The sequence below is a fragment of the Squalius cephalus genome, assembly GCF_949319135.1.
Source record: "Squalius cephalus genome assembly, chromosome: 19".
NCBI lineage: Eukaryota > Metazoa > Chordata > Actinopteri > Cypriniformes > Leuciscidae > Squalius > Squalius cephalus.
In genome coordinates, this window is record NC_137140.1 from 23,707,242 (window position 1) to 23,720,691 (window position 13,450).

The window sequence follows — 13,450 nt, forward strand, 5'->3', positions numbered from 1 at the left end:
AATGTGACCGCACCTTAAGAGAGATTAGAGTTCATGTCTCTTTAATAAACCATAAAACCTGGAATGTGATGATGCTGATGACGGTTAACTATTAGCGAAACAACTCACTAGTCAATTTGTAAAGTCAACTAATTTATCTATAGGGTTTCCACATTCTTTGACCAACGAATTCCCATTTCTTTTAAACAATTTTTAGTCTTATGTGATAATAAGATGAATATTTTACCAAAGTCACTTTCAAGGAAAGTCTGTTCACTCAGAGGCCATATTTGCAATGCCAAGTCCTATCTATTTGAATGGGGGAATACTGAAATCTCAAAAACTGATTGCCGAACTCACATTTAAATAACATATTTTAAATCAACAACAAAATCTGACATGAATTGTCACATAAATGTTGCTTCTTATGTTCAAATAGTGTTTTTTAAATCTTATTTTTCAGGCTAAACCAGGCAATGTGCATGTGCAGTCCTAAAGCGAGCGTCTCAAGTTTACATGGGAAGTGATTGGCTCTTTCATTTAGAAGGTGGGACGTATTCTGCCATATAGATAAGTAATCGTCTTTGCATATCTATAGTCTTTATTTTATTCCCCCGTTAGATTTTCTCAGTATTTATCATATTTTTTATAAATGCTTTAATTTGTGTGATGACAGTAAGCTTTTAGACAGTTTACATAGCAAACCCTCACGGAAAAGCCCCGCAGCTACAGCCATATACATTCAGACAGACGTCTTTGGCTGTTGCATCACGTCTAGCACGTCTAGCACTGTTTTTGGAGCATCCTGTCACAAGCTTTGCCATTTTGAAACAGCATGTCAATTTAAAAATAGTCTAACTTTTAAAATATGCACTTGAAACACCTGCGTTCTGTTACATCTAGCTGTTTTTGAACATGTCCTATGTAAACACTCCTTGAGAAACTTGGCTGATCAGGATCAGATGAACCCAAAATGAGACTCAATATACAGAGAGTTCTTGATAACGATATGTCTCAATGAGGCAGGCTTACCATCATCCCATCTGCCGTCCGGGTCGGCGGCCCCATTGGGGTCATCGTCAGGGGCCACGCTGTCACAGTCAGCCCCGTCCAGGAGACTCCCTTCCTCCTCCACAATGTGAAGCTTATCTTCATCATCTGAGTCTGACTGGCCCTCCAGCACATGACTGTAGTTACTCACTGCAGAGACAGAGAAAACACAACACTTAAAGAGAATGCTAACACATGGAGCCTGCAAATGCTTGCAAACCACAAAAGGGTTGATGAAACCCTCAAGATTTGGAAAGACGCTGTTGGTATAAATGACTACAAGATAGAGCCAGACAATATTAAAGAGAGACACAGCAGCTCAGATGAAGCCCATTGTTGAAGCGGGAGAGATGACTGAAGAGATGTAGAGAGATGAAGTGTACTTAAGGGAATAATTCAATTAAATACCAAATAGTAGTGGAGCAGTTCCTGTGTCTTTCAGTGAGCCAATGAAACAAGACAAAGAATCACTCGAGATTGAATCAATAAATCAGAATGGCTTGTGTTAAAACCATTTGTGGCCAAACGGTTCAGTGTGGACATGGCCAGACACTGTAATCATATCATCTCAAACGTGAAATGACGATCAAGGTGCTATAATAGTGAGAACATTTACCATACAACACAAGAAACATGTTTTTTTATTGGTGTGCAATCGGAAAAAAAGGCCTTTTGTAACGTTTAAATGCCTGTTTACTTTTTTGACAAAGAGGAGGGACTGGTTGACCTCCATTTCAGCAGCACAGAAAAAAGAAAGAGAGATCGAGCTAAAACACCATTGATTTTCTGTAACGGGCCAGACGACCTTAATTAGTAATGTATGTGTTTGCATGCTAGGCTAAGTGTGATTTGACATTCTATTAAAACAGCGGATGACGGAGTGGTAAGCTCGCCCAACAAGTTCTCATTCGTTAAAGGTAAGTGCTGGCAGGACAAGGCCTCTAATGGAGCAAGCATAAATCAAGAGGAGGTTAGATGCTCAGATTTATAAATTCAGCTAAAAGAAAGACAGTTTCACACACAGTGACAGGAAAAATCCAGCACTTCTATGTGTTTCGGATGAAGAGTTTGTGGCCACCTGAGGAATCTGTATTACTGTTATTCTGAAAATTGTCATCATTTACTAACCCTTATGTCAGTCTTTCTTTTGAGGAACAAAAGAAGATATTTCGGAAAAAAATAATAATTTGTGTCCATGGTCAATGGGGTCCAAACATTTGAAGCATTCTTCAAGATATCTTCTTTTATATTTCAAAGAAGAAAGTAAGTCTTTGGAGTAACGTGAAGGTAAGTCAATTATGGACAAATTTTTGGGTGATCTATCTCTTTGATTGGTAAAAAAAAGCAAATTTTCCAATACAGATATTTACGCATTAAATGTACATGACACTAAAGACTGGGAGTAATTATCAAGGTAATATATGTGAATCATTGTTGACCATGCACAGCAGGTGTGTACTTTTTGCAGGGAAAGAAATAGGTGTGTAGAAGAGCCTTCTTCTCCATCCTCCTCCTCTCTCTCTCTCTCCATTTCTCTCGCCGTTCTCGCTCTCTGTCATTCTTCTTTTCCACTCATCTAAGTACCTCTCTCTGGCCAAATCAATTTTCCTTTGAGAGGAGCAAAGTCAGCAGAGGGGCTGGCCGTAGATTCTCTCTCTCACACACACACACACACACGCACACACACATGCACACACGCACACACACACACACACACACACACACACACACACAATATCTCTTCTACCGGGCTTATCTGGCACATTTACATTCAGCTGATTTTGTGCTTTTTGTTGCACTCTTTAACCAACTCTCTCTCTCTCTCTCTCTCTCTCTCTTCCTCTCACACTCTCAATCTTCTTTTATTTCTCTGGCCTGTACTTTCATTCTCCACCTGTTCTGGGCATGTACAAACCTCTTAACCTCTTTCTTTCTCTCTATCTCACACTCCATCTTTGGTTTTAAGGTCATGGATCACAGCAAAGACCTGTGGCATGTCTATGTATGTACCTGAAAGTAGAGTCTCGACATGTGCCGTGATTGAAAACTGCTGTCTATAGCGAAATGAAAAGAAAAAAAATCACAATCATAAAGATAGTCCCATCGCTCACTAGCCACAAGTTCTGTCAAACCTATCCGAGTGATGCACGGATCACCACAACAGTCAATTCGGTGTACTGTGAAGGAGATGCTACCAATCCCATCAGGCTGTTCAGCCAAGGGAAGCAAACGGTGTGGCTAGTCAGCAGAAGACAGAAGTAAAGGGACAGCAGAGAGTGTGTGAGCTCACTGTGAATGATCCGTGACAAACAGCCACGAGCCTTGTTCCGCCGTTCCACATGAGAGATTTCATTACAGCCTTCAGGAGGTACACACAGGAAAAGTGACTAAACAAACGGTTTACCGAGAAAGGAATAGCTCACATTATGCTGGAGCTGTAAACTAAAACGGTGTGAAGGCACGGGAAGAACAAACTGTCCTAAATAAAAAAACAGCATAAAACATTCAACATCTGTACCTTAAGTAGAGAGGTTAGAGGTCAGTGTCCCCTGTATTTTTGATCAAATAAATGCAGCCTTGGTGAGCATAAGAGACTTCTTTCAAAACTTGTAGTGTATTTGGATTGTACACATTAAAATATACAACTGCCATAATATTTTAGGAAGAAGGTTCCTCACAAGGTGATATACATATTTTTTAAAACCCTGTAATAGGGAAAAAACAGGAAATGATGATGGAAAGGGATACTGAACTACAGCTCATTGTATTTTTAGCATGTGCGCTAACCACCAGGCCAAGGCTCTACTATTACTCAGTTATATAAATGCTTGCTAAATGTACTTCCTACAGTATTTCTCAATATATCACATACACTTGTCCAAATACAAACATTGACATTCCACCGAAACATTCAATGGTCTTTGCATGTGTTGCCGGCATGCACAGCACTATGAATATGTCAAGTCAGCCTATGAAACCATTAGCCTAATGAGTCTACATTCCTACAGGTCAATCAGTTTTCCAGCTAGGCCTCAACTATGGATTTTACAATCAACCTAGTGAGGTGATATGTTGACTGGGCAAAAACTGGACTCCAATCTGCTACTCTGTAGGCTACCTGCATGATAAAGCCTGTATTCCCAGAACTCCAGGTGATTCTCCGAAGCAAACATGTTCGAGACCACTTAATAGGGCACTGCAGTGATATCTGTCAAGGCACACAGATAAATGCCCATTAAAGAGTTCCCTAAATGAGTACACATACACAACCTGACTCACCTGGGTAGAGGTCAACTGCTTGTTAGCAGTACAGTACATCAAAAATAGAGACTTTAAATAATGAATTGAACTTTCTACTTTCTAAACTTCAGCTCAGATAAAAGACAGATGAGACTTTGAGGCAGACAAGAGTTATTGATTTGTCATTTAGGAAGGTGAGCTGCAGGTTTCCCATGAGTCTTTGCCACTTACAACATTCTCATCTGCTACTTGCCCTCTCAATCTCTATGTAGAGGTTATTCAAGCACAAGCATGGTGTGATTTACACAAATAAGACATGTTGCTGGTTCAAAATGAACAAATCTAGCGATTAATATTATTAATATTAATATCTAAAAATCTGTCATTTTAAATGATACAAGTGAATTTAGGCATCAAAATATCATAATGTACAGTATGAAAATGGATATACATTTTTTATATTTGCAAATGATTACATTTTACAGTGTTACTAAATTCAAATGGTTTTAAAGATTAACTTTAAGGTAGTGTAAGATGAGTGCAAAGGTAATCTAAATGTAAAAACGGGATATTATATATATATATATATATATATATATATATATATATATATATATATATATATATATATATATATAAATCTTACCAACCCCACATTTAGGATGGTATTTATACTATAACAACTGATACCGATCTCTAAAATCTAACAACGATATGGTACATGAATGAAAACATAAATTATCTGACCTTTGTATAGTTTGCCACTCTGAGAAGATACATAGAATTAGCCAGTAAGAATCAAATGTGCTAAGAGAACAAACATTGCGTTAAATCTTTCATGAGTGTCTCTCTCCTGGAACACTCTCTGCAGAGCATATTAATCATTGTGGCCTGTGGTGTAAGAAAATAATCACTGGGGCACACTGATACCTTGGTCAGGATTCTGTTCATGGGATTTATCACCAATGAAGGGATCTTGAGGGGGGCACAAGAGCAGTAAATTACAGCATGCTTTCCTCTTCACAGCAACAGCCACGTTTACCTCCCAAAGTCCTGAGCTTTGTATGGAAAGTAACTTGTTGTATACCTGTAATTCTGCCCGAACCAACATATGACAACACGAGCTGGATGATCTCTACAAAAAAAAAACAACCTTAATGGCCTATAATTGAGTTTCCATTGCAAACACAGTTGCCTTTAGGGCTTATGAACGTGTTTTTTTTCCCAAAGCTATCTTTGCGGCGAGAGAATGGCTGTTTGTTTTAGAAGGAGGCTACAGTAAGAATGGATAGCTGGGTTTTTTCACTCGTTTGTTCGTCCAGGAGTGAGAGAGCTTCTAGTTCGCTCCTCCAACCCCGGTGAGAGAAGATATGCGTGGAATGTCCAATCATAACACTCTCCCTCAGTGGCTGGACCATAACGACAGATCGCTGTGTCGGCTTTTTTTTTTTTTTAAAACCTTCATTACAACAGGAACATGCTGCACTGTTGCTTTTCAACTGCAAAGACTAATTAGTGGTGCATGTTACTGTTGCTCACATAGCTTTAGCGATTTAAACAAACCTATAAGTATTAAACTTTGGTGCGCAACTAGACTAGAACTTAAATTATTCCTCAAATCATCATTTTGATGAGGATAGGTGTGCTGTTACTTTGTTTGATTTGACAGACAATAGCTGGGTTTCCACCCAAACATGAAGCAAATATTTTCAAAGTTTGGAGAAGAAAAAAAAAAAAAAAGCAAATTAGGTTTTTCGAGCGGATGACTGTGGTATTGGTAACCTAGTAACCAACAGTAAATAAAACACCATAAGCGGAAACAGCCGGTTAGTCACATGGGTTTAATGTTTGCTACATCAGAATTTATTCGACGAATGCATTTCCATCTCCCATTATTTTCATTAACTCTTTTTCTCACAAGTCAAAAACCACATCAAGCGAGCGTAAACACTTTTTTTGCGAATTAAGGGATTTTTTTTTTCATTTTGTGTTTCCATCAATCGTTTCTGATGCGATACTTCAAAATGTGCATAAAAACAGGGTGATGGAAAAAAATCCCATTCATGTACTGAGATCTGATTTGGGGCAAAAAGCAACCCACTAGAACCCACCCAGAACACCCTTACAACACTTTAGCACCCAACCAAGAACACTCTAGCAACCTCATGCTACCACAGAGAACACATTTGCAATGCCTGAGCAGTGAGCCCCAACCAAGAACACCCTAGTAACTGCATAGCAATGCCTTAGGAACCACCTAGAACATCCTACCAACCCCATAGCACCTTAGGAACGCCTTAGCACCCACCAAGAACAGTCACTGTGATTTTGCCAAGACAAGTCCCTGGATCAACATATTTAGTTGACCCTGGAACAACATTGCTATCTGAAAATTTAGCCCTAACCCTTTCCCTACCCCTAATAGGTGAATAACACCCATGTAGAAGCACCTAACCCTGGTTGTTAGCCTAAACTTGACATAAACTTTTAACTTGTCCCTCAAATCTGATTGGTTGATTGAAATGTTGTTCCAGGATCAGTTCAGTGTTGATTCAGCATTGTAAAGATCATCCATTACTAAATTAGTTCATTTCATCTATGAAGCAGTTCTGTAGAAAACAGTTATGTCGTCGTCCAGCTCATTTCAGTTCAGTAAAGTCAGATCAATAATATTGTTGAATATTAAGTGTCCCCAAGTAAGCAAGCCAGAGGCAACATTGGCAAGGAACCCAAACTTTATCATGTGACATAATGGAGAAAAAAACCTTAGGAGAAACCAGGCTCAGTCGGGGGGGGGGGGGGGGGGGGGGGGGGGGCAGTTCTCCTCTGGCCAACGAATGAACACGCTTTCATTATTATTCAGACAGCATCACAAATCAGAGTTCAGATCGGGATCACAACCACCTAGCAATGCCTGAGCACCCACTGAGTAAACTCTATCAACTGCATAGGAACGTCTTAACTGCATAGTAACATCTTAGCACCCACCAAAACACACTAGTAAATGCATAGCAACCCCATAGCAAACACCTAGAGCACCCTAGAATCCACATTGAAAAACTTTAGAAACCTCACTGCGACTGCGCATAGCAACACCTTAGCAACCACTCAGAACTCTTTAAGAACCCCATAGCGAAAATCTAGTTAGCCCTGTACAAGCCATTTTGTAATACGAGTACCTGTGTAGAGGATGATGGGAAATCAAACCTGCTGAGTGAATGGATCCTGATGGATGTTCCTGTCATTAACTGTAACATTTGTAATGCAGCTCTAATAACTGTACAACGCATAGCTGGATTTGTCATAGTGTGAAGAATGTATCCATACATCAGCATTGGAGGAATGAAGACAAACCCTTCGCTGACCTATATATAAACCAAAGCTTCAATATACACAAACACACACTTTTCTGTTTTTCTTTTTGAAAACTGAAAAATAACAAAGCAGAACTAGAAAAGTGCAGTAAACCCTTCTGGACCATGCATGTTCTGACTGAATGGCAATCCTTTATTACACACAAACTCTTTTTTTTTTCACTGGCATACACACACAGTGTGTCACAGTCTTCAAACCACATCCCCACCCAGCATTCTTTTCTCTCGCACTTTAACCACAACAAGACAGAGCCATTACATCAAACAAAAGCCTGTCACCGCACACATCTCTGTGCGTCTGGGGAGTGTGCAAACCCACTCCAGAGAAAGACTCGGATTCCACATGCGGCCTGTATCATTATGTTTCTGTTCTCTGTTTTCAGAGGTTGGGCTTTGGGCTGCACACTCTGCTCTGGGCTGTAGGGGGCGACCTGTTCCCTAGGAGATGTCATCGAGGCAAAAGAAGCAGATGGAACACAGCATGGCCCCATTTGTAAAGCATTTAGAATTCATGTGATGTGCGTCTCCGTTCCTGATGTCAGAGAGGAAGAGAGATGGGAAAAATATGGATGCACCGATATAAAAATTCTGGCTGAGATCAATAAGCTGATAATTAATTTCATGTCACAGCCTGATAAATTTCTAAAATATCTAAAAATAAAAAAGTAAGAAAAATTACTAATATTTTGGCTATAAATAAATTAAAATCAGTAATGTGAAGGATCAACTACTTAATTTAGTATGGAAAAATATGAAAAATTGTTTGCTTTCTGAAATGAAAAACAAAAAAGTGGAAAGTAGAGTTCAAGGAGTTTCAGGCTAAAATACTTTTTTTTTTTTTTGGTCAGTCAGATATTTGTCAGAAATATATTACTGTTGCAAATTATAGTTGCACTCTAAAATATAAAAATTGATATTTAGAAAATATTTTAATAATATTTTATCATATTTATATAAATATGATATATTATAAATATATAATAAATAAATAATATATAATAAATACACTAAGTTACAAGACTATTTATGTCTAGCCTATCTTATGTTTATGTGGTATATGTGCTCTTAACTGGGCAGCGTACTTAAACCATCCTTCAAGTTAGAACTTCAAGACAGAAAAAGTCATCAAAAAACAAAAACAGGTTGAAACAAGAGTCTAAAATTAAATCTCCAATACTGACTACAAGCTGACTACCAATAGGGTGCATCCCTATGGAAAGAACATCAAGTCAAAGTGGTATATATTTAAACCTGTTTCCTGCAAGAGCACCATGGCACAACCTAGGCTACAGATGCATTGCAACTTAACTGAAAGTACATAATATTCACACTCCTACATCTCATTCTCCTTGCTTTCCCATTCTTTCCTTCCCACTTCCTGCCCTCTGGGAGTCAGCACACACATGTCATGAATGGTGGTGGCGCCACTTGTCCTGCTAAGAGCGTCACTTCACAAGTGCATCATTATCCGGCCAATGCTAAAAAGCTAATTAGCCGCAGCAGGCTGTCTATATTCATCGAAGAAGAGTACATGTCAAACACAAACACATTGCTAATGTACACTTCGCTTGACTGCAGGTTCATATGAGTGATAAAAGTGTTAACATTGATGTGCTAAGAGAAGGAATGCATAGCGAGGAATACACGCATGTTAGTGTGTGTGTGCTTGAGCAAGGGCGACTTTGAGAATTCATGAGGTGTGTCTGGCCTTCACATGAGAGTATGTGAGTGTATTTTGAGCTAATCTTGCTCAGCGCAACTGGGTTCTTCTAAATAAGGTCAGAGAGCGCGGTCATACCTGCACCATGATAACAGACCACACAGCTTCAGTTCGTCAGCTCTTACTTTAGCATGTTTATGTTTGAGGTAAGACCGACTCCATTCACAGGCATAATACATGTGGTGGACTAATTTAAACTCTAAACTTAGTGTCCGAGAGAAAGTTATACCGGTAAGTGTGAGTTTCATGGCAGGGCATTACCTGTTAGTGAAAGCATGGGCGGTATGTTGTGGCACTTGTGCATTATCAGAGCCTGCTCTGTGTCTGTGTCTGTGCAGTGCTAGACTTTGTGTCTGTTCGTGTGTGTGTTTGTGCTTCACCGGTCTGTAGATATAAAGAGGAAACATCTGTTGTGCCTGCTGGGTAGTCAGTCAGTCTTGTACCTGCAGATATGGTTCACTAACCTAAACCTTCCTTCGTATATTTTCACAACCTTCTCTCTCTCTCTCCTCCCACTCGTCCCTCCATCAGATCTGCCTCCCTCTATCCTCACACTCGTCTTCATAAGTAGATCAGACAGAGGTTCAGTGCCGCCCATGGTCAGCGTGCTGGATTTAGACGCTAACAAAACACTTTGTTTAGGGTGGGAAAGTCCCATCGCCAAGGTAACCCTACCAAAATTAACACAAGAAAGAACCAAACTGTTGTATGAGAACACAGAGACGTTACCACACACCTGTGTCAACAGGAAATGGGGATTTCTCTCTCTCCCACTCAAATGCTACAGATGAGATATATACGTTAAATATATATTTATTCTTTCAGTCATCAATCCACAGGCATTTTCTGCATTTGTTTTGGGGGGAAAGTGTGAAGAATTCTGTGAAATGGATTTAAATGGTAAAATGTGATTTAAAGTCCCCGTGAACCGGAAGTTGCAAACGACTTTTCTCCAGTGTTGTGACGTATTTCCAAGTGAAACGGAATATTGAACAGAGGGCAGGGTTTTACTTAGCGCTCCTCCTCTCAATCTCTCGCTCATAGCAGACTAACGGTTTGAGGGGAGTGGTTAAGCGTTTTCAAACCAAGCCGTCAAACCTACATCATCAGAAAAAGACGCCATTCCAGACCGGAAGAAACTTTTCAGATTTTGATTAAAGATTACCATGGTAAAAGACAATTTTTTTTTTATATTTACTTGCACGGAATAATTGTTCACCACAAGAATAGTAATATGCGCTAACAAAGTAAATAGGGTCAATTTTGATTTCATGGGGACTTTAAATGGTTTAAATAATGGTTAAATGGGCACTACTAAAGATAAGCACAATAAGTCACAAATGATAAGCTTTAAGTGTCTTTACTGTTTAGCGGTGAGATTAAATAGAAAGCTAATGGAAACTTATTTTTCCCCTGAGAATTGGACTTTTATGTCTTTCTCTTACTGTGCTTTGATTTGCCAACATTTTCAACCAAATGTTATAGGCCTATAGATTTCAATATAAACATTTCTCATTCAATTCTTTCCAAAACCAAATGATCTGAGGCACAATACTTAAATTAAAAAAATATATATATGTATTTATATAATTTTTATTTCTCTTAAGCATTAGAATTTTAGGGGGAGAAAACTCTGAAACTAAGTTGATATTTCAATGAAACATAACTGCGAGTGCGAACACATAAACCTCCTGAGCTATAAAATGTTCCTCTGTGTACGAGTTTCCCTGTTTGGTGGTTTTTCCAGAGATGTAATTGTGTCTGCTCACTCTCTTGGACAAAAACACTGTCAAAAAGTTTTAATCTATGAAATAATCAATAAAAAAAACAAGTGAATGAGGCAGTGGTGTCTAGACGAAACATTGAACAGTCTGCCTGACTGACTAACTCAACCAAACTGAACAAAACACATAGATACACTTATTTATGCACACATCCAAACCAATACACACAGAGAGAGAGAGAGAGAGAGAGAGAGAGAGAGAGAGAGAGAGAGAGAGAGAAATATATTCAGATGCTCTTAAAATGACTAATCGTGTCTGAGTCAGACTGTGTGTGTGTCTGTGTGTGTCTGTGTGTGTGTGTGTGTGTGTGTGTGTGTGTGTATGTGTGTGTGTATGCAGGGCATTTCCCAGACAGCACATAAGTTTAGTCAGACAAAAGGACAGAATATTTTGTTATGAAGACAACATAATCATGTTAAAAAAATATATTTTAAAAGATAAAGTTCTGATCCTGGACACTGTTTGGCCGAGCTGTTTGTTTCCAGCCATGATGCAGTCTCATTTCATTATTTAAATATAGTTTTTTTTTTTATATATATATTTTAAATTAGCTTTTATTTTTATATTTTTGGTTTTCATTTTAATTTTAGTTAATTTTTTAGTAAGTTTATTCTGTGCTTTTGTCATTTATAAGTTTTTTATTATATTTATCTAAAATGTTATTTTAGTTTTAAATGTAATAATTTTAGTACTTCAATTTAAACTAATTTCCGTTAGTTGCCAAGTTAACATTTCCAATATTCATTTACATTTTTTAAGTTTAATATTTATATTTCATTTTATTTCAGCTTTAATTCAATGATCAAAAAACTATTTTTAGTGGTTTTAGTTTTAGTTAACGATAACAACACTGTTGTGAAAGGCTACAGCACAAAATATAATAATGATGACATCAGTCAAATACAGCATTTTGATTGGCTGGTGCTTTTCTCTCTCAATTGCTGATTCTAATGCAGCACATCTAGGCTGAAAACACCTTAAACCGGATTAAACTGGTCTGTGGTCCAGACAGACAGGAGGCCCAGTCACAGTCTCAGCTGTTGGATTGTGGGAACAGGTGAAGTCTGCAGCAAGGATGACTATTCTTGTTAATGGGGCGCTGGGGATGGGGGAGGGGGAACAGATAAACGGTCCCTCTTTTTCCGACCTAAAATATTCTAAATGACATTATTCAGCGGCATTTAATCTGCGAGAGATTGGGCTGTGTGAGTAGATACAGCGGTTAAGAAAAAACTGTTAACGACTTGAAAAGACAACGCATCGCTGTCAAAGTCCATATTCATCTGGACGGAGAGTTTGCCCGAGGCAGATCCTGTCACACATGGTCAGAGAAAAGAAGACTGAGAGAGAGGGGGCAGCTCAGACGCTTGTATTTAAAGGTCAGGTCTCATAAAGCTGATCATTCAGACAGCCTGACACTTTCAGAGGTGAAGAGATGCCACAGGCGTACACACACACATATTCACAACACTCTCACTGGAGGCAGAGGGATGAGTCAACAAAACAACCCGAGAAACTCTCCCACGTCACACTCAGAAAAAGCACAGATCTGCAAATTTAACTCTCAGTTTGCTTCACAAACCCATGCAACTCAATCTCTGGTGACTGTTAAGACACAACAATTATTTACACTATAGTGGTCGACAGATATGGGTTTTCATATAATGCCGAAATAAACGTAATACAATGCAAGCGAGACATACAGAAAATAATGAAGTGAAATTAGCACAACAAGTTATCTGTTGGCAAGGAACAATTTTGGACACAGTCATTGGCCGAGGGTAATAATTTGAAGATGAACTTTATCATCAACAGCCCAAATCAGATCTTAATAGATTAATCTCAATGTGCTTACTATTAAATTTACACAAATGAGAAGACTAAGAAAGAAATTAATACTTTTATTCAGCAAGAATGCATTGATCAAAAGTGACCAACAAAAAACCTTCATTACAAACGTAATCTAAAAGATTCTTTAAGCTCTGCTATTGTCTGGCCGAGCCCCAGAAGGGTGTCTTGTTCCCGGGCAGTGAGGTGGGGTTGAGGCCCCGTCTCCTGGAGCTCACTGATCCATCCAGTGCTGCTCCATTACACACTACTAAACAGGCAGGACAGCAATCACTTACACAATCACGGGCAGCCGAGATATATCTAACTTAACCAGCCATGAGAGAGTGTGAGTGTGTGTGTGTGCTGAGACTCACAGGGAAAAGAGAAAAAAAGTGCCTGGATGGCGGTGTAGTCACTAATTACAAGAAGTGACAAGGATCAGTTGTCCTGTTTTTACAAGATTTTAACGGCTT

At 38.8% G+C, this 13,450-nt stretch overlaps 1 protein-coding gene across 2 annotated transcripts in view; it reads right to left on the reverse strand.

Moving 5' to 3' along the window:
- zeb1b (zinc finger E-box binding homeobox 1b) overlaps positions 1 to 13,450 on the reverse strand; it is a 58,986-nt gene that overhangs the window by 13,850 nt on the left and 31,686 nt on the right. For both annotated transcript variants that reach the window (XM_079852299.1, XM_079852300.1), the window contains exon 2: positions 1,012 to 1,179. In XM_079852299.1, coding sequence (XP_079708425.1) covers positions 1,012 to 1,179 — 168 coding nt within the window. The remainder of the gene's footprint in view (positions 1 to 1,011; positions 1,180 to 13,450) is intronic.